We start from the raw sequence: 26,399 nt of genomic DNA on the forward strand, positions 1-26,399 counted from the left end.
TCTCAAAAATAATTTGGTCACTGTTTGTTCTCTCTGATTTTAGAGCCTATCAAGAAAGAAGATTTCTTTCACAGCTCATCCAGAAGTTTATCTCTGTACTGAAATCAGTTCCACTTTCTGGTAACTATCTTCCTCTTCTCAGCTCATTTGTGAAGTTACCATTTAGATTCCCATATAGTATTTACTAATCTTTAGTCTAAAAACTGCTCTCAGAGTGATTTTAAATTATATTGACAAGGGGTTATGTCCTTCCCCTTTCAAATAAGTTACCAGTCTGAGTATCGTGGCTGCCTTAGAAATTCACGTAATTTAAGGGCACCAGCATGGTTATTAAAATGTTCATTTATTTATTTTTGGAGCTTGCTTATAAGCCACAGGTCCTGAACAAGGTTCTGGGACATGGTGAACAAGACACTCACAGACCCTATCTACATGGCATTTACAATTTGTTGAGTAGTGTTTTCAAGTAATATCAAATATTGTTAGGAGGGGAAGAGGAGAATTATTTTGAGATATGAGCTACAAGATGAGATGGGAAGGATTTTCCTCCATCGTGGCCCCCATTTATTGGTGAAACATATATAAATATATGCTATGTAGAGTATAAATTTCAAAATATATCATGATTATACTGTATATAGATAGATGTGTGTGTGTGTGTGTGTGTGTGTGTGTGTGTGTGTGTGTGTGTGTGTGTGTGTGTGTGTGTGTGTGTGTGTGTGTGAGTGAGAGACCTATGTACCAGGAAGAGCTAATTACATTATTCTGGGTTCGCAAGATCTTTATAAGCATTATGTATGATATGTCATAGGTTGTTAATATTTTATTTTCTAACTGGAATATAATCTAAGAACAATGCTGTAGGTGTACCATATTTATATGCACCAGAGATTATAGCATATATATGAATCAGATTGTAGCTTTGTTTAAACTGAAATACAACAATTATTTACTTATAAATGTTGCTGCCCCCCCGCCCAAGTAATAGTTTACAACGGAAAATCACACCTGTAATTCAGTGACGAGTAGATACTAATGCTATAAATGCTAATTTATGGTACCTGATTTGGGGCATAATATCAGTATTACTACCAGCATCAGTATAAAGAAAAAATTGTCATATGCTTGTAATCTATGTCACTTAATATTTGTGTATTTAAATCTTTCAGTTAAGAACCTTAAACCTGGAAAGAAGACTTAGATTTGGTTTCCTTGGCACAAATAGTAATAATGAGAACCAGTAATGTCTGTAACAATTAGGGTCATAAAAATTGATGTCATCTTGGGAATTCCTTCATGGTCCAGTGTGTAGGACTCAGTGCTTTCACTGCCGTGGGCCTGGGTTTAATCCCTGGTCGGGAAGCTAAGATCCCACAAGCCACGCAGCGTGGCCAAAAAAAAAAAAAATTGATGTCATGTAGAAAGGTTTGAAAGTCAAGTAAACACAACAATATAGGACCTGCAGTAATTTTAACATCCTATAAACTACTAACTGTTGCCATTGTCATAATATATTGTCAGAAAAGAAAATTTCTTAGATTGATCTTGAGCTTTAATCAAAATTTGTTAACTTTCTGGCAAAGGAACCAACAAGGTGATGAAAATAGTGTGCCAGTTCAGAGAGGGCATAAAAACAGATAGAATATATAGTTAGGAAATAGAAAACTAATTTATAAAAGAGTAAAAAAGATTGTGTGTAGTTTCATTTTACAGGGTCATTACAGACAACCTGTCCATATCAGTTGTTATAAAGGAAATCTGTATAGGGTGGTCTGAGATGTCAGGACGGCTATCAGAAGAAAGGAAAAATACACAATACACATAAAAAGCAAACAATAAGGATATATTGATGTCTGAAACTGAAATAACAGGGCTTCAGCTCTGAAGAATTATGCCTAGTAGGGCCAATTAGTGTAAAAATATGCTGTTTTATCCACCAGAACTCAGAAATTGAGTACCAAGCATCACGTTCTAATTTTAAATAGGCCATTGCCAGTAATTTTCTCAAGCAATAAATAAAAATACAAATACAGCTCTTGTTCACTTTTAAAATTTTGGACAAAATTATTTTCCTTTGACAGTAATAAGGAAGAAAAGATACAACAGAGGACCGATTTGAATGGATTTAATTTAAAAGTCGCTCCTTTAAATTCTTTAGTTTTAGTGGCTGTGTGACCTAGACTATGTCTCAGAAAACCTGGATTCCAGTTCTAACCAGCCATTACTTTGTTCTATACTTTTATCAAGTTATTTTCCTCTGGTCCTCAGTTTCTTACCTGGAAAATGAAGAGGTAGTACAGATGTTCTCTGAGGTCTTTTCCAGCTGTGAAATTCTATAGTTATGTTATTTTAGGGTTTGGATTATGGGCATGTGTTAGTTACAAAAGTATTCATATTTCTTTCTTCACATAAAGCCTTCTATTTTCCTGTATGCTACAAGTAAAAGAGTGGATTTATTTAAGCATTTGTAGGATGCCTTCTACAGGTCTAGCACTGGTTTATTTGCTGCTGGGAGTCCTTAGCCTAGGGACCCTGAAATTATCTCTCTTCAATTGAAACAGTCTTGTCAGGTTGGTTTCAGCTGGTAAAATAGCAGAACATTTTCTGACTTTAGAAAAAAAAGACATTTGTAATCCGAAAGCATGTCATGTCACAAGGTTTGTAATTCTTTTAAAAACAAAAATGTTTTTAAAAATAGTACATCAATGCTCATGAATAACACAAGATAGTGATTTAAAAAATATTTTATTGTTCTACGTGTCATTGACATTTTAATGTCAGTTAATACATGTACAGTGAAAAAAAGTCACAAAAATTGTCCCTTTAATTAGTTTGTTTTGTATCTTCCCCACCCATTTTCTGTGCATTTTAAAGAGATATATATATATATCTTTGTGTGTATACAGGTACACATACGTGTATGTGTTTATGCATATGAAAGAAATTCTAGATGTTTAGTATGTGAAGAAAATAAGGAAAGTAGGTCAATAACTGAGATAAAACTGCCTTTCTAGTTTTTCTATTCAAGTTTTTTCAACATCTAATCACTTGGTACACATTTTTAAAAATTAACACTTTAAAAATATTTTTGCACGTCTGATTTTTAAAATGTGTCTCTCATCTAAGCTGCATTTTTCATTTTCTCATATTTATAGAGCTTACTGTAAGGGTAAGGCCTGGCCTTTTTGAAATATATGTGAGGTCTGTGCTCTGAACCATAGTTAGTCCAATCCTGATGAATGAGACAAATAACCTTGTTTAAATAACTAAATAACTGCCAATTTTAAGATACAGTACCATAAAACGCCCTAAGTAAGAAAGTTTTAACATGTTTTCTCTGTTATGTCTAGAACCTGTCACTATGGACAAAGTTCATTATTGTGAAAGATTTATTGAACTTATGATTGATCTAGAGGTAAGAAGTGTGCAGTGACTTCTGTTGCATAATCATTAAGGAGGCTAAGATTAAGCCTGTGACTATATATGAAATACTTCTTTATCACCTCAAACTGGCCTTAGTTTGTTTGTACCTATTTCAAAATGTCTTATAGAGAAGAAAGTCAAAAGTGATTGACCCTTGAAGTTTTCAGATGACTGTCAAATGGCTGCATTTGTATAAAAAACATTATTTAGTGTAGTTATTAAACACGAGTCCAGCAATTGCAATTTATTTTGTGTCATATTTAATACCCCTACGTAGAGTTTTAAAAAGGGCTGAAGTTGTAGATTTATGGCCATCGCTTTAATCATCTCACTTTTCTAAATGTGCCTAATATTATTGATGAAGAAAGATATAGCTGCTTGCTATAGTCAATTTTTAAAATTAAGATTTTTAAAAAAGATTTCATGCTACTAGGTGCAAGATTTTGATACGGAGTTCAGATGCAGAGTTGGTATAGTTCAGATTGAATTCATTTCCATTCCTTTCCTCTCCCTCTTTAATGCAGAAAATTGAAAGAAAATCCTTTCTGTTCATTCCTTATCAGGAGAGCTAGGGTGGTTTCTAGACCTGAGGATTAGAGTACTGGACTTGCAGTCACTCATGAGATCTTCATTGAGATTCCAGCTCTGCCAGTAACTATAATCTCTGAGGATCTCAGTAACCTCCCCTTTAACATGAGAGTATTTGACTAGATTAGTGGTTTCCAAACTGTGATTGTCATAGTTTCTCAGTATTGTCTTTCTGACTGTCATAGAATGATATGGGAAGAGGAAACTGAGAAAGGGATCTCCATTTAGGGTTTTCCACTCCCTTTTCCCCATTTTTAAACCTGCACACAATACATATTGGGATTTCATATAGGATTTTGTTTGCAAACTAGTGGCCAGGGTATCTGAGATTTCTTCCAGTGCTGGATTTTATTTAGAAACATTACCACTGAATTTATTTACAGCACGGACCAGACCCTTTGCTTTGTGCGGAGTGTCTTTTGGGGGGCTGAGGGTACTTTGTATGTGATTAGCACTTCTGCACTATGTATCAGTCGACTTCACCTGTAGCTGGGAGAGCATGCAGACTTATTGCCGTGGTGATTATTTTCTCTAGGCCCTACTCCCCACAAGACGCTGGTTTAATACCATCCTGGATGACTCCCACCTTTTGGTTCACTGTTACCTTTCCAATCTTGTTCGTAGAGAAGAGGATGGCCATCTTTTTTCCCAGGTGAGCACTGGTGGATCTGAACATATTTATTGTTTTCATTTCTAAGTCAATCTTTTCTTTCTTTGCCATGCACCTGGGAGTACTGGTAGCAACATATATTTTGCTAAATACTGAATTGAATGATGTAAATTCCTCATTAGTCATTTTAAAGTAAAACCAGGGCTTTCCTGGTGGCACAGTGATTGAGAGTCCGCCTGCTGATGCAGGGGACACGGGTTCGTGCCCCAGTCCGGGAAGATCCCATAGCCGCGGAGCGGCTGGGCCCGTAAGCCATGGCCGCTGAGCCTGCGCATCCGGAGCCTGTGCTCTGCAACAGGAGAGGCCACAACAGTGAGAGGCCCGCGTACCGCCAAAAAAAAAGTTAAACCAAGTCTTAATATACAAAACGGATGCCTTCTTGTATAGGTGGCCTATACTAATTTTATATTATAACCTTTTTTTCTCTTCTGAATATTCATTTTATTAATGTAAACAGTAAAACAATTAAGCATTTTAAATTTGAGGCGATTAGGTAATTCAGATAAACGTTTTGTTAATCATATGTGATTTTATTATTGGACTAAATTATGTGTGATGTAGTCCCACATACTCATATATATTTTGATTCTATGTCAGTAACCACTGTGGACTATTAATAGATGATAAGCATTACTTTCGAGTGAACTGTGCCCTAATATCATGGCTCTCTTTGCATAAGACGAGGGTGACAGAGGCAGTTGATAGTGTGGAAGTACATATACACTTAGACTGCTGCCTTGAGTTGGAAGGCAAGTGAACTCTGTTTGCTGCCTTGGGTAGGAAGACACACTATTAAGGTTTCCCATTTCCTGTAATGTCATCCAGAAGAAAAGTCTTCTAACAGACTTCTAACACTCACCTTTCAGATAACAGCTGGAGATAAAATTTTCGTGTGTGTATTTGCACACTGTCCTAAGAATTCTTTTGTCTTGTATCTGTGAGCATTCCTTTTTTTCCTGTTCTGTTATTAATTTTACCCAGTGATTTGTTGCATATATTAAAATACATTAAAATCCTAATATCTGGGGGGGGAATAAATTGGGAGATTGGGATTGACACATAGACACTACTATATATAAAATAGATAACTAATAAGAACCTACTATATAGCACAGGGAACTCTACTTAATACTCTGTAATGGCCTGTATGGGAAAAGAATCTAAAAAACAGTATATATACGTATACGTATAACTGATTCACTTTGCTGTACAGCAGAAACTAGCACAACATTGTAAATCAACTATACACCAATAAAAATTAATTTAAAAAATCCTCATATTTGATCTGCCATAGATTAGAATTAAGAATAATAAAAATTGGGGGCGAATGGAGCCCCAAATTCTGTTGATTCTGTTGATACTGCCAGCACAGGGGGAAAGCAGGCCTTCTTAAAGCACCAGGAAGTAAGCCAAAGAAAGCTTGATGGCCATGGAGACCGAAGAGAGGAATGACTAGCTTAGCTTTTCCCACCTTGCTGTTTTTTCTAATAGAAGCATAGAGAAGAGTATCTCTAATTGTGAATTGCAAAACCCTCATCAGAAAATTTTAAGTGGCATAAGACCTCAGGAGTTCCCTCTAATGGTATAGTTCTATATAGATAGATTTTTTTTTCCATTAAAATGATTGACTTTCTTTGATTAGTTCCTTAATGTCTCTTTAGTATTGGGATTGCAGTTGAAGTTCTTTCCTGTAGAAGTAGACCATGTGTATGAAGTAGACTTAACAGTCTGTTCACAAGGCATATACTTTATGCTCACATAAATAAAACACGTTTGTATATGTGCTGAAATGTTTGTTGCAATGTTTACATTCCAAAGCTCTTCAGTACCTCTAAGAAGGTATGTGGATTTTATTATTTTTAATACTGTCGTATTTTTGCTTTCTTGTTCTCATGTTTACACAGTTTATTAATTTAAATGTATCCTTTCAGCTTTTGGACATGCTTAAGTTCTATACTGGTTTTGAGATTAATGATCAGACTGGAAATGCTCTGACCGAGAATGAGATGACTACGATTCACTATGATAGAATTACTTCTCTACAGGTAATTGAAATGCATTATAGCTTTTGCGTCTGCTCCATGAAGTTGAGTCATAAATAATTTAGATTTTATGTAGTACAAATAGGAAAGGTACTAATTTCATAGTGTGTTCATCTTGAATTTTTAAAATATTGCTAATTCTGATGGATTCGTGAAAAAGAATGCTTTCTTTTATAGTTCTCAATCTTGAGACTCAGTATATTGATATTTGACACTCAAAAAATATTAGTTACTGGGCCAGTGTAGTGTGTTTAAGTATCAGTTTTATTTTATGAAAGGGTATTTCAACTTGACAAAGTATGTGTAAGTGCTTTGTACATTTTAAAGATAAACACATGTAATGGGACTGAAATTTACCAGTGCAGCTCAGATGTGCCCCAAAAGTACCTTTGTTACTATTACTGAGCACATTTGGCTCTTGAACTCAGTTTTGTCTGGTGGCAGCTTTTATTTCTCAATTTAAAGTAATTCAGTTCTTTACATTTTAAAGAGTCTTTTTTTGGGTAAAGACTCAGCCAAACTTAAGTTCAAATTGTCTTTCATGATCAGCTCAGACATGTTTTCCTGCTTTTCTCAGAACATTAGTGTTTTTGTCCTTCTGCCTCTGCCCTTGAAGTGACCACAGCGGGTGTGGTGTGTGGCTGTTCTCTTGGCCACCAGCAAGGCACAATGACTGTGCCCTTGGAGCTTGGTTGTCAGCCTACTGACAAGGCCCCAGCCCTTGTTCTTCTTTTTTTTTTTTTTTTTTTTTTTTTTTTGCGGTACGCGGGCCTCTCACCGTTGTGGCCTCGGCCGTTGCGCAGGCTCAGCGGCCATGGCTCACGGGCCCAGCTGCTCTGCAGCATGTGGGATCCTACCGGACCGGGGCACGAACCCGTGTCCCCTGCATTGGCAGGCGGACTCTCAACCACTGCGCCACCAGGGAAGCCCCCCAGCCCTTGTTCTTGATGGTGCTGGAGTCCTCCTGGGAGCTGACTCGCCTTCATTTCCTAGCTCAGGCAGCTCACTTTCAGGCTTGGTTTCAGGGTCATTTTGCCATTGCCTGTAGTTGTTTCATGGCAGGCTCATCGATAACCTTGGCAACCTTCTGTGTCATCCAGTACAGAGCACGTGAAAACTTGTGGATCTTCCCAGTGCCACATGAGCATTATGGAGGACTAAGAATGTTATTTCACACACACTTAATTAATCAGCATGATGCTGCTCTTTCTGTTTCCTTGCAGCTTACCCCACGTTGGTTGGAGGTGTTACCCTGCGAGGTTCTCTCTTTCCAGAGTTCCAAAGTAAAGCAGGGCACAAGCACACTATGCTGTAGGCCTCTCCCTTGAGATACATCTTCATTGGGAGTTGCCCTTGAGACTTTCTTATGGTTTTGTTAGGCCAATTCTTGATCATAAAGTGTTTTGTTTTGTTCTTTCTCTTCTCCTGTCAGTGAAGCTGGCCTTCCTGGCTATTTTCCTTTATATGCAAAATACAGTTTTAGAAATCAGAAACTGAACATTGATTCTTTATACTCTCCAGCTAGAACAATTTTGTTTTTTTCCCATTGAATCTAATGCTTTTGAATAAGGCAGAGGTCACATATGAGAAGCATATAAGAAGGAGAATTGCATTAATTAAAAAAAATTTTTTTCCATTATGCAGTATATAAGTTGTAATTTATTATATTAATATGTAGGCATTAATTAATTAGTTAATTCTGTTCTTTTCTAGAGAGCTGCTTTTGCACATTTCCCTGAGCTCTATGATTTTGCCCTCTCAAATGTTGCAGAAGTAGATACTCGGGAATCCTTGATCAAGTTTTTTGGACCTCTTAGGTAAGGCAATATGAAAGGACAACTGAATTTTAATTTTCTTTTTTGGTTTTAGTTACTTTTGCACTACTTTAGGTGATGTTACTTGTTGCACTACTGTTTATTGACAACTAGAACTAGTGCTTCTCTCTAGCATTTGTTATCTTTGAGTCACTTAAATATAATTATACATCTTCTCTTTATTTTGGTAAAATTTTTATTTTTCGTAACTTATATATTTTTCCTAGACCTCAAATTTTTTTAGAGTAGAATATAAGCTGGTATCCCATCAGTCGTAAACAACATACAACAGAAACCAGTAAATGTTCATCCTATGTGATATTAGAGGTTAGGCATAAGAAAAATTTTGCATGTTTAAAATTTATTAAATTGTAATGTTCTCTGGCATCTCTGTTAAGTATACTTTTTTGAAAATAGCAATAATAGCATACATTTATTTACTTTGTGATAGGTACTCTACTAGTATATAAATAAGTTAATTCTCAAAATATTCATGTGAGAGGAGTAGGTACCATTTTACATATAAGGTAGCCGAGGCACAGAAGAGTTGAGTACTTTGCCTGAGTCACACAGCAAGTAAGTGGCAAAGATAGGATTTTTTTTTTTAATAAATTTATTTATTTTATTTTATCTTTGGCTTCGTTGGGTCTTCGTTGCTGCACGCGGGCTTTCTCTAGTTGCTTCGAGTGAGGGCTACTCTTCATTGCAGTGCACAGGCTTCTCATTGCGGTGGCTTCTCGTCACGGAGCACACGGGCTCTAGACACACGGGCTTCAGTAGTTGTGCCACACGGGCTCAGTAGTTGTGGCTCATGGACTCTAGAGCGCAGGCTCAGTAGTTGTGGTGCCTGGACTTAGTTGCTCTGCAGCATGTGGGATCTTCCTGGACCAGGGCTGGAACCCGTGTCCCCTGCATTGGCAGGCGGGTTCTTAAGCACTGCGCCAACAGGGAAGCCCCAAAGATAGGATTTGAACCTAGGTAGTCTGACTTCTGAGCCCTAATTATTTTTTTTTGAGGTATAATTGACATAAAACATTATATTAGTCTCAGGTGTATAACACAATGATTTAATATTTGTATTTATTGTGAAATTGATCACCACGAGTCTAGGTAGCATTTATCTCCATATATAGAGAACTTTTTGGTCTTGTGGTGAGAACATCTAAGATCTACTTTCTTTGCAACTTGCAAATATGCAGTACACTATTACTAATTATAGTCACCATGCTGTACAATTACATACCCATGACTTATTTATTTTATAACTGGAAGTTTGTACATTTTGATCTCCTTTACCATTTCACCCACCTTTGCCTTGGGCAACCACCAATCTGTTCCCTGTTTCTGTAAGCTTGGTTTTTTTTGGGGGGGAGGGTTGTTTTAAAATTCCACATATAAGTGACTCATTAAATTCCACATATAAGTGACCCATACAGTATTTGTCTTTCTCTTTCTGACTTATTTCAGTTAGCGTAATGGCCTTAGGGTCCATCCATGTTGTTGCAAATGGCAAGATTTCATTCTTTTTTATTCTGAGCCCTAACTTTTGACCATTGTGCTCGGTTATCTCCTCATTTTCCTTAACTCTGGGGAGAATTTATGTGTAGTTAATTGGCTATTTAAACTGAAGCAAACTGAGATTGGTCTGGTCATTCATTTTCATATGAGGATATGTAATAACTTATAGTAACACACACGTCTACTTCCTTCTTTTAAATAATGGCATTGAGTTCTGTTGAACAGGTCTACCATATTTTTTTTTTTTTTTTTGCGGTACGCAGGCCTCTCACCATCGTGGCCTCGCCCGTTGCGGAGCACAGGCTCCGGACGCGCAGGCTCAGCAGCCATGGCTCACAGGCCTAGCTGCTCTGCGGCATGTGGGATCTTCCGAGACCAGGGCACGAACCCGTGTCCCCTGCATCAGCAGGCGGACTCTCAACCACTGCGCCACCAGGGAAGCCCTACCATACTATTTTTTAATCACTCACCTATTGACGGATCTTTAATTTAAAATTTTTTGACTATAACAATTAGGCAATGAACATTCTTTTTACTTCTATTTTTTAAATTTTAGTACTGATTCCCAGAAGCAGAATGGCTGACTCAAAGGGGTTATGTGTTTAAATTTTGTTACATATTGCTAAATTATCTTCCCAAAAAATGCCAATTATACACTTACATCAATAGTGTTTGAAGATTTATTTCTCTCCCTTCCAACACTAGGTAAATTAGTTTTTCATTTTTGCCAATACAAGGACAAAAAGATTCTCATTGTTTTACTTGCATTCTGTGATTGTATGTTACTTTCTGGTTGTTATCCTTTGCTATTTTGTATTCCATTGTTTGTCATTTTATTGATTTTTTAAAATAAGGAACCTTTATATTATATATCCAGGAACCTGGATATTATTATTTTGTCTAGTTCTGTTGCAATTATTTTGTCTCAGTTTCTCCCTTTTAAACTTTGTTTATGGTATATTTTGTTATTACAGATGTTTTAAATTTTTAATCATATCTTTCAGTCTTCTTTTTAATAACAATAACAAATGTTTTATTTTATTTATTTATTTTTTTTGTGGTACGTGGGCCTCTCACTGTTGTGGCCTCTCCCGCTGCGGAGCACAGGCTCCGGACGTGCAGGCTCAGCGGCCATGGCTCACAGGCCTAGCCGCTCCGCGGCATGTGGGATCTTCCCGAATTGGGGCACGAACCTGTGTCCCCTGCATCGGCAGGCAGACTCTCAACCACTGCACCACCAGGGAAGCCCACAGATGTTTTATTTAGAAGGCCTTCTTCACCAAAAGATTACAAAAATATTATATTTTTTAAGCACTTTTGTAGATTTTTTTCCTTACATTTAATAACTGTATAGTCTGTCCAGGGAATTTATTTTTGTCCATAGAGCTCCTTTATACTCTTACAAATCATTGAGGATCACAAATAACTTTTTTAATGTGGATTATAGCCATTATATTTACTACATTAGAAATTAAAAGTAGAGGAATTTTAAATATTTAATTTATTTTAAAAATCAAGTAAAATCCATTGTATATTTCATACATATTGTTAATGAAAAATATATACTCCATAATGAAAAAAAGAATACATAGTGAGAAGAGTAGCATTGTTTTACAGTTTTGCATATCTTTTTAATGTCTGGCTTAATGAAAGACAGTTGGATTTGCAGATCTGTTGTTGGTTTCAGTTTGTTTTAAGATGTTATTTTGCCTGAAGTAAATGAAGAAAATCCACTCTTACACAGAGGGAAGTTTATTTTAAAAGCTTTTTCAAGTAATTAGGAATATTATTCTTTGATACATATCAAAACTTGACAGTTGATAGATTTCTTGAAAGTTAGTTTCGTTGTGGTATCTGAAACCATGTTAAGGAAGTCTGTGCAATTAAAGTGAATTGATTTTAAAAATGGAGAGATACACCTTGTTCATGGATGAGAGGACTTAGTTGAGGTGTGGATTCTGCCCAAATTGATCTATAGATATAATTCATTTCCAGTCAGAGTCCCAGCAGGATATTTGATAGAAACTGACAAGCTTATTCTAAAACTCATATGGAAAGGCAAAGGAACTAGAATAGTCAAGACCATTTTGAAAAAGAACAAAATTGGAGAATTTCCACTACCTAATTTCAAGACTTACTATAAAGTTAAAGTAATCAAGACACTGTGGTATTGAAAACAGGGTAGACATTATAGATCACTGGAACAGGGTCAAGTTCAGAGATAGACCACACGTATACGGTTAGTTGGGTTTTGACTAAGGTGCCAAGGCAACTCAGTGGAAAAGAAATAATTTCAGCAGTGGTACCGGACAGCCATATGCAAAGTATGAAACTTGACCCATTCCTCACATCTTATACAAAAATTAACTCAAAATGAATCATAGACCTAAATATCAAAATTAAAACTTAGGAAATACAGGAGAAAATCTTTGTGATTGTGCTTTCTGCAAAGATTTCTGTAGACACCAGGGCACAGTCTTTAAAGGAAACAACTGATAAATTGGACTTCATCAAAATTAAAAATTTCTATTTGAAAGGTATTGTTAAGAGAATGAAAGACAAACCCCAAACTGGGAGAAAATATTGGCTAAATACATGTCTGATGATGGACTGGTATCTGGAGGTCTCAGAACTCAATTATAAGAAAACAGCTTAATAAAAAAATGTCTGTAGATTTGAACAGATACTTCACCAAAGAAGATATATAGATTTCAATAAGCCTATAGAAAGATGCCTAACATCATTAGTCATTAGGAAAAGCGAATTTAAATCATAATGAGATACCATTATGTACCTATTAGAATTGTTTATAAAAACAACAGTGTATTAACTCTTGACCGGTATGTGGAGCAAGTGTAATTCTCATACATTGCTGATGAGAATTCAAAATGGTAGTGCCACTTTGGAAAAATTTGATAGTTTCTTGCAGAAACATGTGCTTACTGTGCGATCTAGTGTTCTCACAGACATACCCAAGAGAAATGGAAACTTACATTCACAGAAAAATCTGTACAGAAATATATATAGTGGCTTTATTTATAGTTGTCAAAAACTGGAATATATAAATATGCTTCAACTGGTGAGTAAATAAACACATTGTGAAATATCCATACAGTGGAATATTACTCAACAATTAAAAGGAACCAACTACAGATACACACAACAGTGTGGGTGAATCTCAAATGTATTATGCTGAGTGAAAGCAGCCAGCGTCAAAAGGCTACATAATGTATGATTCCATTTATTTGACCTTCTGGAAAAAGCAGATCTATAGAGATTGAAAACACATTAGTGGTTACCAGGGACAGGGATAGAGAGTTTGAGGGGCTTTGGGGGGTAATGAAACTGTATTTGAGTGGTTGAAAACTGTCAGGTAAGTAGTGGCAAATGCAAGTTTTTCAAAATTTCAGTTTTTCACTCTGAAATTCAAATTTTATGTTTGGCAACATATACTGTCAGTTATTTTCCTTGAAGTTAGGTTTATTTTGTTCAGATTTTTTGCTGTTATTCAACTCTGAATAACTAGTTTGTCAGTCGTTCTGACAAACATTCTTTTTACACAAGTAAAAATTGTGTGCAAAATGTGTACTTCCCACTCTGTCACACAGATTTTTTAAAAAACAGATACTCAAGTCCAAATTTAATAACCTTAATAATTTTTTACTCTTTCATCAAGGACATTTTTAAACAAAACTGGTGGGGTTTTTTTTTTTGTTTGTTTTAATAACTGTGTCACAGTGAGGAATGCTGGGACCACTTATTGTACTGGTTGGCGCCACTGCCTTGATCCATGCCACCAGTTTTACCCATTATCGCACTGTCACTGTATATGTAAAGACAGTGAGAAAAAAACTTAATAATGTCTTGGTATTAATATGAAAAAGTATTGTCCTTGTAGCTTCCCTGAAACAATCTTGGGGACCATGAGAGGTTTGCAGAAGACAATTTGAGAATTCTGTATTAGGGGTTTAACTCTTTGCTGATTTCATATATTTGTTGCTTGCGTCATAGGATTATATTTTCTACGTAAAAATTTTTAAGCCATCTGTAAAATTATGTTTCAAAAATGAATTAAATTATAATAAAATATTCTGATCTGAATATTCTTTATTCTGCAGTTCAAATACACTCCACCAGGTGGCATCATACCTCTGCTTGTTACCAACTCTTCCTAAAGGTGAAGACACGACTTTTGATAAAGAATTTCTTCTAGAATTGTTGGTAAATATTAATGTTCTTTGAATTTTGCATGTGGTTTTCCCTACTTTTTTGAGTCATTCTTAAAGATGTAGGTTGGTACAGATTTTTTTCTGGGCTAAAAAATTGGTAGGTAATGCCTACTTGTTTGGGAACTATATCATCATTTGATTTTGTCAGATTTCTTTTTCATCTCTTAGATTTCTTTTTTCAAGTCTCTTACCTCTTAAAACTGCTTTATAGCATGGATTTGTTCCATCAGATATTTACGAGCAACATCTGTGTCAGGCACTGGATTCAAGCACTGGGGATACAGAGATGGCCAACACTGTTCCTGCCTTTAAGAGATCACAGTTATACCTACACACACACACACACACACACACACACACAGAGATATCTATCTATTTATCTGTTTATTTTTAAGTTATTATTTAAGTATAGTACCTTGAATATTAAGCCATACCTTTATCACTAGAGAGCTCAGGAATGTTTAAAAATAGAAAAAGTTATTACCGACTTAGTGGTTTAAGAATTCTAAGGGATTTCTCAAGCATTTTGGGAAATGAGTATTAGTTTGAACATCAGCTCTTAAACTAATACTTTTTTGTGTGAGGTTTTATTTTTTTTAGTACAGTTTCAGGTTCATAGCAAAACTGAGGGGAAGGGATGTACTTTATTTTTTAAACTTCCGTGAGATATTTCATAAAGTGGATGAGTATTTAACCATACGCCACTATGAATATCTAGGTTGTTTGCATGCTCACTAGTACAAATAATGATGCAGTCTTAATATATGCCTCTTTGTGCCCATATGTGGACATTTAGGAGAGGTACCCAGAAGTGAAATTATTTGATGTGCTTATTTAAAAGATAAAAGATGCAGCCAAACTGTCCTCCAAAAGCTGTATGTTCCCATCAACAGTGTATTAAAGTATGTCTCCTTAAGCTTTTTTCGGCATTGGATGCTGAGTCGCCTCAATTTTGCCAGTCTCATGGGTTAACAAAAAAAACTTGTTTTAATTTTTTGTTTGCTGACTGCTATGAGGTTGAGTTGTCTTTTATACGTTTCAGACATTTTTTATACCTATACAAATGTACACTGCATGGATTTGTAAATACATTTTTTTACACATATGGGACAATAATGGGCACATGTTTTTGTAACATATTTCAAGCTAATACTTCTAATACAGGGTATAAAATACAGTTCCTTACTGTAGAGAGGAAGATAATATGCTTATTTTGGGGTAGTAACAGGAAACTATTTGTAGCATGTGTTTTAAGCCTGGTGACAGGTGTTTAAGTGCCATTTGGAGAGAAATCCTTGGGAAGGGTTTTAAATTAACTCAAGTATAGAAAATACTTTTTTATCGATATATTTACTTGCATGAAATGTATGTCTTGGGTCACTATCTTTCCCTTCCTTCTTACAAATCACTTTTTGTTGTCTCTGACTACAAGTGCTTTCTAAAAATTCCTTGTCCTGTTTTCTGATAATGTAAAATGTTCTCTGGTAAGTCAGGTTTTGGAGATTAATAATAAATTCTTACTATAGAAAGAAATGGGGACTTTTCCAGGAACCTTTCTAATGGAAAATAGGTTTGAGTATAAAGTTGATCCTATCTATGCTTTTTAGGGTCTTATAGCTAAGATTTCATCCTTAAAATTTAAATAGTTACGTGAAAAGAAAACAGTTTTAAAAATTTATAGTGCTACAGCGTTATCTTTCATTTCCTCCCCCTCTTAAAGGAGTTTTTCAGGCTTTGGAATCTTCTAATATCCAACCAAATATGATTAAAAAATTCAACTATGCATATTGTTTAGATGATATCACACTGTCTTCTTTCCTAAAACAATACTATCTCTACTGAAAAGAACGTGACACATTTTTCAAATATATCATTATTTTGGCATCTCTTAATTAGGTAACAAACTTATTTCTGTATTTGAGGTAGATCACTGTAGTATTAACAATGGAGGGGTACATAGAGAACATCAAGTACAACTCTCTCGTTTTACAAAGAAGACTGAGGCCAAGTTATTAGTAAACTTATCCAGATTATTTAGCTAGTTAGTACAAGAATGAAAACTGTAACCTAGGACTTAGGGCTCCCATTTTTTTTTCTTACATTGGTGAATGCTGTGTTGCTGTGGGTTTTAAGGTCTTGGCATGTGCCAGACTCTTTGACATTATTTTACAATATTCCACTTCATTTTCATAAGAAACCTAAGAAGGGAGTGACATTTTAATCTGCTTTACTGAAAAGGAAACTAAAATCAGGGAGTTTGAAGTAACTTGCCCAGCTTTCACATAGCCCATAAGTAGAGGTGCTAGGTGTTGAACTCAGATCTGTCTGATTCCAAAGTCCATCACAATCAGTACCTCTTTCTTCTTTGATTTGTGGAGAACATGAAAAAAGGAAAAAAAAAATCTCTGTTAAGTGCTACAATAACTCAAAGACATGAAACTTCTCATTCCATACTTTGTGTTGAATTTCTCCATAAATTATTTTGATTGAAAAAAGATACTTCTGACTTTCTTTCTAAACCTGTTTCCTTTAGGTATCTCGTCATGAGCGTCGAATTTCTCAGATTCAGCAGTTGAACCAGATGCCTTTGTATCCAACCGAGAAAATCATATGGGATGAAAATATTGTCCCAACTGAGTACTATTCTGGGGAAGGTATGGTAACGACGTACAGTATTCAGATGTAACATGAAACTTAGTTTAGAATTCATCATATATAACTGAACATGCTCCTATCTGCTATATACATTAGGGTAATTTTCTGGTACCCTCAAGTTCAACTTTGGAAGCTAGAAACTATTCAGTGTTTTGAATGCTTAACATTAAGGATTTTTATTAAATTTAAGCATTGCCTAATGAAATGTGTGTTTGTGTGTGTGTGTGTATCATCCTGTATAAAATGTGCCCGTAAAGCTGTGTGTTCAGGAGACCTAATAATACAAGAAGTGTAGCTTTCATTATGTCACTGTAACAGGCTTTATTTGGTAGTGTTTTATTTTTCAAAGCCTTTTCTAGAGGCTCTTTTGAATTCCTTGTAGAGCCAGCTAATGACCTTCAAAAGAAAGACATTGTCATTAGTTAAGATAAATCCTTAGTTTTGATCCAGAGTAGTATTGCCTAGTATGTTCATCTACCTCTTTCAACAGATTTGTTTCTAAATGCTTATCCTCTAATGATGAGAATTTGCCACAATTCAGTATATGCCAAAGTGCATTCTGACACATTTTGAAGGCATATTTCAAAAAAAAATTTCTGGAAGTTTTTTGAACAACAGTGTCATGATTAGTAGAGATGTGGCTATTTTAAAGAGATCACCAATATAGGTATTGGTATATTTATTTAAAAGAAAATTGTCTCTTCAGAGTCATATCCTAGAGCCATAATTCCAATAAACCCAGTGCACTAAAATTGTACTAGATTTCAGAATAATCAGTCTTCATATCTTTTTATATTCTGACAGTGATTAATGCATTGCTTTCTCACTTTTCTAATTTGTTCATACTAAAAGCATTTGTGATCATATATGTATGAATAACACTTAAGAATATTTTGTCTTTTTAATGAAAAGTTTGTGTCCTTGAAAATGTAAACAGTCTTATATCTAGCTTTTGGTACTATTCAGTGATGTTGGTCTGAGTTTAAAACATATTTTGCTTAGTATAAAGTGTTGCTTTTCTTTCGCTCCTATGATTAATGAAGTTAAGTTAAAAGAATTACTTCTCAAAATTTGTCTTTGTACCTGTCTCGCCATGGTTCTTGACTGACCATGGGTGAAACTGTGCTTGTGGGGCTCTGTATTCAATGCTGTGAGATAGGCAAAGATCAAAGCCAATCCGGCACAATTATGCAAGCTGCTTCCAGCTCCCAAGGAGAGAAAATAAGTGTGAAATTGGGGTAGATATTTAAAAAATATAGTATAAGAATTGTAAAGAAAGTCTTTGTAAAGTGTTGCCTTTTTAAAACCTTTTTATTGTAAAATAAACAGAAATATAGAAAGCCCACACAAAATAAAGATAGAGCTTTACTAATTATCTTAAGGGAAATACCCTAAAACCCTTATAATCACCTTGTCAGCTATCCCAGAATCCTCCTGTGTACCCCTTCCTACTTACTGCTTTCTCCCTCCACTGGAAAGTAACCATTTCTTGACTTATATAGCAATCACTGTCTCACTATTTCTTCATAGTTTTATTACCCAGTTGTGCATCCCTAGACACCGTAGTCAGTCCTGTACATTTTAAGATGCCTTTTATTTTACGGGTACCAACTGTATCCCTTTCTTTTGTCTTTTGAAGGCCCTGAGTTGTTTGATCTGTATAGTTTTCCACAGTCTAGATTTTTCTAATTGACTACTCACAGTACAGTTCAACATGTCCCTCTGCTCTTTATTTTTTCTACAAATTGGCTTCATCAGGCAGAGGTATTCTCTCTTTGGCAAGATCCTTGGTGGTGGTGTATTCTTTCATCAGGAGGCACGTGATGTCTAGTTGTGTCTGTTTTTGTGATATTGCTGTTTAATACCTAGATTTGTTAATTCAGGGAGGGTTACAAAATAGTGATATGTTAATTTTTTTAATATAAGTATGCCATCAAAAGAGATGCTTTCAGCTTCTGGCTTGAAAGAAATTGAATTAGATTATAAGTCAGAGTTTACTAACAAATGATGTGAAATTTTTGTACATTGATGTTTCTTGCTTTTAGGTGCATTGTTTCTTTGGTAAGTATGGATAGGGATGATGAAAATAATATGATTTGCTAGTAAAATGTGTTTGGGGGTTCTTTTTTTTTTAAGATTTTTTTGATGTGGACCATTTTTAAAGTCTTTATTGAATTTGTTACAATATTGCTTCTGTTTTATGTTTTGGTTCTTTGGCTGTGAGGCATGTGGGATCTTAGCTACCCGATCAGGTATCAAACCCGCACCCCCTGCACTGGAAGGCGAAGTCTTAACCACTGGACCACCAGGGAAGTCCCTGGGGTTCTTCTTTTTTGACCTTTTTGATATTGGTGCTGAGTGCTTGGTTACTTATTATCCCAGGGAAATAGTGTTAGGTGAAGGTAATGGAAAGAATATGGTTCATTAATGTTGTCAGAGAAGGGAAATAACTCCAGGAATAACATACAATCAATGCCTTATCCTTAAAGGCTAGCAAAACGGCAAAGGTTCAGAGCACCATAGTGATCACTGAAGATAGAGTTGTGTAATGTAATATACTAATTCAGTTTTCTTGGTAAATTTGGTCATGGGCTATGTTTATGGTAGCATTATTTACTTTGAGATTCGCCAAATACAGATTAGGTGGTAAAGAAAGAATTTTTAAACTACTTGTGTTAGTTTTAAGTATCTTTAAATACTTTTTAGAAGCACTGTTTGCATATGAGTCATTGATGTGCAGATTACATGTATTAATGAAATTCATCCTTTATTCCCAGTCTTAACAGATGGCATTTGTTAACTTGGTTTCAGTTTCTGTGTGGAAATAAGAATACGACCTTATCAAATATGCTGTATTTTAGACACCAGTAAACTAGATTCTTAACAAATTTGTGCTGCCTTGTTTTAATACATAAAGCAGATGTCTGATTAAAACAAATAATTCAAATATGGATGTTATTTTCCTTTTCAGGTTGTCTTGCTCTTCCCAAGTTGAATTTGCAGTTTTTGACTCTTCATGATTACCTCCTAAGGAACTTTAATCTCTTCCGCTTAGAATCAACTTATGAAATTAGGCAGGACATCGAGGATAGTGTCAGCAGAATGAAGCCATGGTTAGTAAATTGGTTCCACTTGCAATGAAGAGATGCAAACAGTGACTGACATACTTCTGTCAGAAACCTCACACGTGTAATTAGAAATAATATATCTGTGGTGAAGATGCCCTTTAAAATATGAGATATTTACTCTGTGAGAAGTTCTTGAATGTGAATTAGATATATCCAAAGTGCTAAAATAGAAAATATGTATCTGGGTCGTTGGAAGTGGGGCTGAGGGTAAGAGAAGAGAGGTCATTGTTCTGGGAAGTGGGGCCGGAGGGAGAAATGTAGGGGGGAGGAGGTTGGGCATTAGTAAAAGGGTAAAGAGGGAAGGGTATGGGCTGGCCAGCAGGCCTGTACTAGGCAGGGCAGCTTAAGTCCTGGGAGAAGCTTATGATAAAGGGGTATTCTGTTACTCCAGCCGCTCTTGTGGCTGTCACCACTAGTCTCAGTCAGCCTCTCTAAAGGACCTGGCAGGAGATGAGGGGCATAGCTGAACATTGCACAGAGTGGAACATTGGAACATCTTCCCTGCCCTCCATCCATAGGTTGCCTTGAAGAGACTAAATCATCAGCATTTACTTTTAGGGCCTGTTGAGTAGGTTTCGTTATTTGAAGAACTTTTCTGCCTAAACTCAGCTTTCCACCTGCTAGCTTCTGTCTGGAACTCCTTTAGCTAAGAAAAGACTTTCACTCTGTTGTAGGCAGCTCTGCATTATAAGATTTGTGAAGGTTCATTTTGCTTTTTAGACATGACTAACTTTGGGTAAATGCCCTTCGTTCACTATTTCATTCTAGGTATGAAATTATTGGAGATAAGTTATATATCACAGTTGACTGTAAATGAGTGAAATAATTCTGTAAAATGAATTTTCATTAAATTATTGTCACATCATGCATACATATGTACAATTATACTACATTCTGTGTGAAAAGCTTAACATATTTTGAGTGTGAACTGATTCAGGTATCTTCCAGGCTTCTCTCCTTACTAATTACAGAGAGCTGCATGGACACTGTGATTATGATGTTTTTTTCATTTCCATATTTTATTTCATACACAGTTCTAGTTTTTAATTAATTATTATGTGAAAAGTTATTCTGGGTGAGAGTCTAAAACACAACAAAGTATTTTTGACTTAATAATCAGTTGAGTCAGTGGGCAGGCTAGCACTGTGCAATTTGTATACCCACTGGCTGATCGTCTCTGCCCACAGCTTTGCTGAAATTATTGCCCATTGTTTGGACCCCAGGGGAGTGCTTGATCAGAAAGCTGCCTTATAATTTATGGTTACCTTGCACTTATATGCTCAGACTCTGGACCTAATTTTGGTCATTTTGCAAAGTAGGGACTTAGTAACTAGCAGCTCATCAAGTAGAATTCATTTATATTTTACTTAAATGCCAAATAAAGCAGTAATACTTGGAGTTCTTATGGTTTATTAATAAAATATATATATTTTCTTCTTGTGTTACGCGGGCCTCTCACTGTCGTGGCCTCTCCTGTTGCGGAGCACAGGGTCCGGACACGCAGGCTCAGCAGCCATGGCTCACGGGCCCAGCCGCTCCGCGGCATGTGGGATCTTCCTGGACTGGGGCACGAACCCATGTCCCCTGCATTGGCAGGCAGACTCTCAACCCCTGCGCCACCAGGGAAGCCCCATTTTTTTTTAATTTACATTATTTTCTGCTAGTGGAAGAAAATGTTACGTTTGGGAGATAACTATTGATAATAAATTTTTCTAAATTTTCATTCCTAATTGCCCATTATTGGAAACTGTTAAAAAATTATGAGATCTTGAGGGATAGGGCTTCCTTCTGTTTCATGTCTGAAGGTGGAAAAGTAGCAGAGGCATTTTTACTTATTGTGTAGTTCTAATCATGTTTTTAGGCTACTGAAACTACTGAGCAGTGTAAAAGAGGATGTGCTTATGAGGATCAGAAATCTATACTCTTTTAATGCCTCGTGTTGCAGGTAGATTTTATAAAGGAGGAAAGAATTGGGGAGAGTAGATTAGCGGTTGCTTGGGAGTAGGAAGGGTTGACTGCAAGTAGACAAGAGGGATCTTTTTAAAGTATGATGAAGATGTTCTAAAATTGGATTGTGGTGATGGGTGCGCAACTTTGTAAATTTACTAAAAGTTATTGTACATTTACAGTGAATGAAGTTAATGGTATATAAACTATATTGCAATAAAGTTGTGAAAAATGGGGGAGGTGATAGAAAGTTATTACAAAAGCTTTTAGACACAAGGTAATGCCTTTTAGAAATTGTTTTAGTACTGACCAAGTCATTGGATTGCAGAACTTTTATTTTTAATTAGTTTCACTCTTTGATGTTATGAAGTTTTATAATTTTCTGTTATTTACAAAAGCCTTTACTTAGGATATAGGTTTTCTTTATCTTTGTAAGCATGTCATTTTTGGCAGTACTTTCCAATTTTGGAGTGTTGCTGCAGTTTTTGTATTACAGATTTCCCCAATACACTATTTAATGTAAAAGCTAAAGCACCAAAATAAGAAGAAAGAATGAATATTTGCTTGTTAGTGGTTCTGGTTATTACAACTAGCTTGATGATTCCCCACACTCCCATCCATAGCAGTGTCTTTTCAGTGTTTTAAATATTATGCCCTAAAGAAAGCATTTGCATAGATATTGTCATTTGCTTGTTTTTAATTTCTTAAGGTCTAGCTTGTTCTAAAAGATTTTTGAAGCAACTTATAGAAGTATTTATAATACATAAGATAAAATGTAAACAGTTGAGGCTATCCTGATGAAGAGGGGAAGAGGGTAAGAAAATAAAATAAAACTGAATGTGCTGGATCATTTCATTCTTCGACAAAATGGCTCATCTCTTACGTACATAGAGTTATATGTTTTTCTGGGAATGTGGGGGACATTCCTCTACTTCCCTTTCTTTTGTGGGCCATGTTTGCCTGTTTCATCCTACCATATATACTTCCTAAATATTGAGACTTGGGGGTTTTTTTTTAGTTTAGAAATAAGAGTTACTAATGTTAGGGCTTAAATACTAGCTAACCATGTATTCTTAGTTACTAGTTTAACTTGTCCAACGTTGAGCAAAAGTTGATCTTTGCTTGGGTAACCAGTCTTCTGCTTCTGGTTTCCAGGCAGTCTGAGTATGGCGGGGTGGTATTCGGTGGCTGGGCGCGAATGGCCCAGCCCATCGTGGCGTTCACCGTGGTGGAGGTTGCCAAACCCAGCATAGGCGAGAACTGGCCAACCCGGGTTCGCGCAGATGTCAGCATCCATCTGAACGTCAGAGACCACATCAGAGATGAGTGGGAAGGTAACTTTGCCTTTCAAGAAGTGGTCACCTTTTGCCGTTACAATTTATAGACTTCTACTTAGAGCATTAGCAAAGCACATTCACCAGATATTGTCCTTTTAAATTTATTAAATTTTATCTTTAAAATTTGTTTTAAAGTATGGCAATTGATTTATAGTTACTACTAGTAAAAATACCAAAGATCATACAAGAATAATTAAATACCTTCATACTCTAATAAAAAGCATAAAATAGCACGTATATCAGTGTTGTGAAAATTGCAGTTGGCAGAGCTGAGAGGAGAGCATTTTAAATCATAAAATTTAGGAAGATAATGTTTATGAATTTATAGGATCACTATAAAAAGAATAAAATATTTGTGTTCACTAAAGAAAGGGGGGAAAGCCACATATAACTTGCACACATGCAAAACAAGTAAGGAAAATTGGTATTTTTAAGAGAGAACAGCAGTCAAAGTAAAGTGAATAGGGATGCATACAATTTGTACCAAAGAGAAGAAGTCAGATAAAAAAAAATCAGTGAAATCAAATGTATTCAAGGATAAATAATAATTGCAGGGAAGTTACTTTCCCTGTTCTTTACTAAGCAAGATTTTAGGGATGGGAGTTCTATGTCACAATTTTATATAGAGGCAGATATGTTCTAAGTTACTAAGTCAAATGGAGTTAAAACATCAATACCACCCACCTGTGCCAGAAATGGCACGTAAACTGATTTTTAATTGGCACTTTTGTATTTTTCTCCCAGCTGTCTATGAGAGCTCTTGCTGTCCCATTATGAGAAACAGGAGCTGGTAGGTTTTATCTCCTCCTACCTTCTTGGCATGCCAGAAGGAAAGGGATAGTCCCTTAATGGATCAGTTTTCAGAAATTATTGCTCTCACTATAGCTGTTTATAACCATAGGGTCTGTATGATATATTTATCAAATAATTCTGAAGGAAGCCAGCAACAAAGCTGGCCAAATGTTTAACAAGTGGCCACCATAGTTGGTATAGTTTGTGACAGTTTGTTTTTTTGGCTCTTGTATCCTTCAAAATTGTTCAAATCTGGTGCATTACACATCTAGAATAATAGGTACCCTTATTATTGCTGAATTGTGAGAAAGTCATTCAGTTGCTGAAGAAGGTTTTACATTTATCGCCTTTTGGAGCTTAAGGAGGTATTAAAATAAACACTGTTTTACATAGTGGGTAATGAACTGAAATAACTTATTGGCCACCCCTAGAAGCCGTGATGGCTAGAAGTAAAACTTGAAGGGAAAAAAAGACCCTTTGTAGAAATGTATAGATGACAGATGACAAGCCTGCATTATAGTGTTAAGGAAAAAAAAGGATTTGTTATCCCAAACCCCTTACGAGTCTCTTACCTCCATCACTTCGGAGACTGGTAGTCAGAAGGCCATCAAATAGTCTTTTTTGTTTTTTTAAACATAGGCCTCTGGTAGATGAGAAATAGAATGGGTAAATTTTGATGGGCAAGATAGGGAACAATAGGGTATTGTGGGACAAGCAATTCATCTGGGGCATGGTGGGGAGAAGAGTGTTTTCTGGGAGGCCAAAGCCAAAATGCAGGCCCTTTATTGATTCCAGATAGAGCAACCAAGTAAAAAATGAGAGGGAGGTTCTGTAAATAGCAATGAACACTGTCCTGTAAAAACAGAAAATTTTTGAAGAATTTAAACTAAATGCTGTAAAACATTGTTGTCCCTTCAAGAAGGTGTGAAGCTCAGGCCCTTATCTTCTCCATTACCCCATTTAAAATTAAGGAAACAGAATTAGTGAAACGGAAATGTTGGATCCTGCCCTAGAAGGCACAGCCAGGAGTAAATGCAAATGGTTGAAAGGAGAGTTCAGCTTATTGTAATACAGGTATTTTTAACATGGATGTAAGACGTCCTACAGCATCCCTCTGTGATGCCAAAAGGTAACATTGGTAGGGATTAAATTACTTCTCAGGGCCACTACTTTGGCTCTGAGACTGGGAAGTTTTAATGAGTTGTGCAGATCAGAAGTCATATAGGTGGTACAACTCACATAGTAGATCATTTCCCCTTAGTTTTCATTGTTCTCCTGCTTCTTCACATAGAATTTGTTGGGAAATAAACAATGAAGTCATAATTATGAATCAGTTACTATTTCTAGCACACTTAAACCCTATTCCATATTGAAACAAACCAGAATGGTGCTAATTAATACTATTAGCCACGCACTTACATGGCTGATTTGATTTAGTTGTATCTCTTATTACCAAGGTTATGAGCAAGCAGACTGTTTAAATTTGCATTTATACTATACAATGACTAACAGAAGTGACTTGGGGGACTTCCCTGGTGGCACAGAGGTTAAGAATCCACCTGCCAATGCAGGGGACACGGGTTCCAGCCCTGGTCCGGGAAGATCCCACATGCTGTGGAGCACCTAAGCTGGTGCACCACAACTACTGAGGCTGCGCTCTAGAGCCTGTGAACCACAGCTACTGAGCCCGCATGCCACAACTGCTGAAGCCTGTGTGCCTAGAGCCCGTGCTCTGCAACAGAGAGAGGCCACCACAATTAGAAGCCTGCAACGAAGAGTAGCCCCCCGCTCACTGCAACTAGAGAAAGCCCGTGCACAGCAACGAAGACACAACACAGCCAAAAATAAATAAATAAATAAAACTAAAGAAAAAATGAATCGGGGGAAAAAAATGAAGATTAAGTGGTGTAACATTATATGCTGTGTGGTCTAATTTTGTGTCCCTTGTCTTCCAGTGTGTATTTTTAATAGAGCTGGGAATCCAGTTGAATCCATAATTTGAGCAATGACTGAGAAACTACAGACTTTGGCACAAGTCTCCTATTTCTTGTCATTTGCTTATAAAAATTTCAGCATTTGCCAACTGAAGCAATATATATTCAGCTGCCTTCTCAAGATGCTATCTATAAACAGTGCTTTCGTGCCTTGATGAATTATTCTAGACTTGACCTCTTCTGGTGCAATACAATTAGACTGTTGTTGAAATGACACTGATGGACAATTTAAACTGATGTTTGAAACCTGCTAAATATGATA

The 26,399-nt window shown here is 36.1% G+C and overlaps 1 protein-coding gene across 3 annotated transcripts in view; it reads left to right on the top strand.

The window, feature by feature from the left end:
- Positions 1–26,399, top strand: part of AQR (aquarius intron-binding spliceosomal factor) — a 121,120-nt gene that overhangs the window by 22,842 nt on the left and 71,879 nt on the right. For all 3 annotated transcript variants that reach the window (XM_060294504.1, XM_060294503.2, XM_030844269.2), the window contains exons 9-17: positions 44–120; positions 3,351–3,415; positions 4,547–4,663; positions 6,613–6,726; positions 8,437–8,540; positions 14,174–14,276; positions 16,818–16,938; positions 19,911–20,052; positions 23,170–23,348. In XM_060294504.1, the coding sequence (XP_060150487.1) occupies positions 44–120; positions 3,351–3,415; positions 4,547–4,663; positions 6,613–6,726; positions 8,437–8,540; positions 14,174–14,276; positions 16,818–16,938; positions 19,911–20,052; positions 23,170–23,348 (1,022 nt within the window). The remainder of the gene's footprint in view (positions 1–43; positions 121–3,350; positions 3,416–4,546; positions 4,664–6,612; positions 6,727–8,436; positions 8,541–14,173; positions 14,277–16,817; positions 16,939–19,910; positions 20,053–23,169; positions 23,349–26,399) is intronic.

This window comes from Globicephala melas, chromosome 2, assembly GCF_963455315.2.
Source record: "Globicephala melas chromosome 2, mGloMel1.2, whole genome shotgun sequence".
Classification (NCBI taxonomy): Eukaryota; Metazoa; Chordata; class Mammalia; order Artiodactyla; family Delphinidae; genus Globicephala; species Globicephala melas.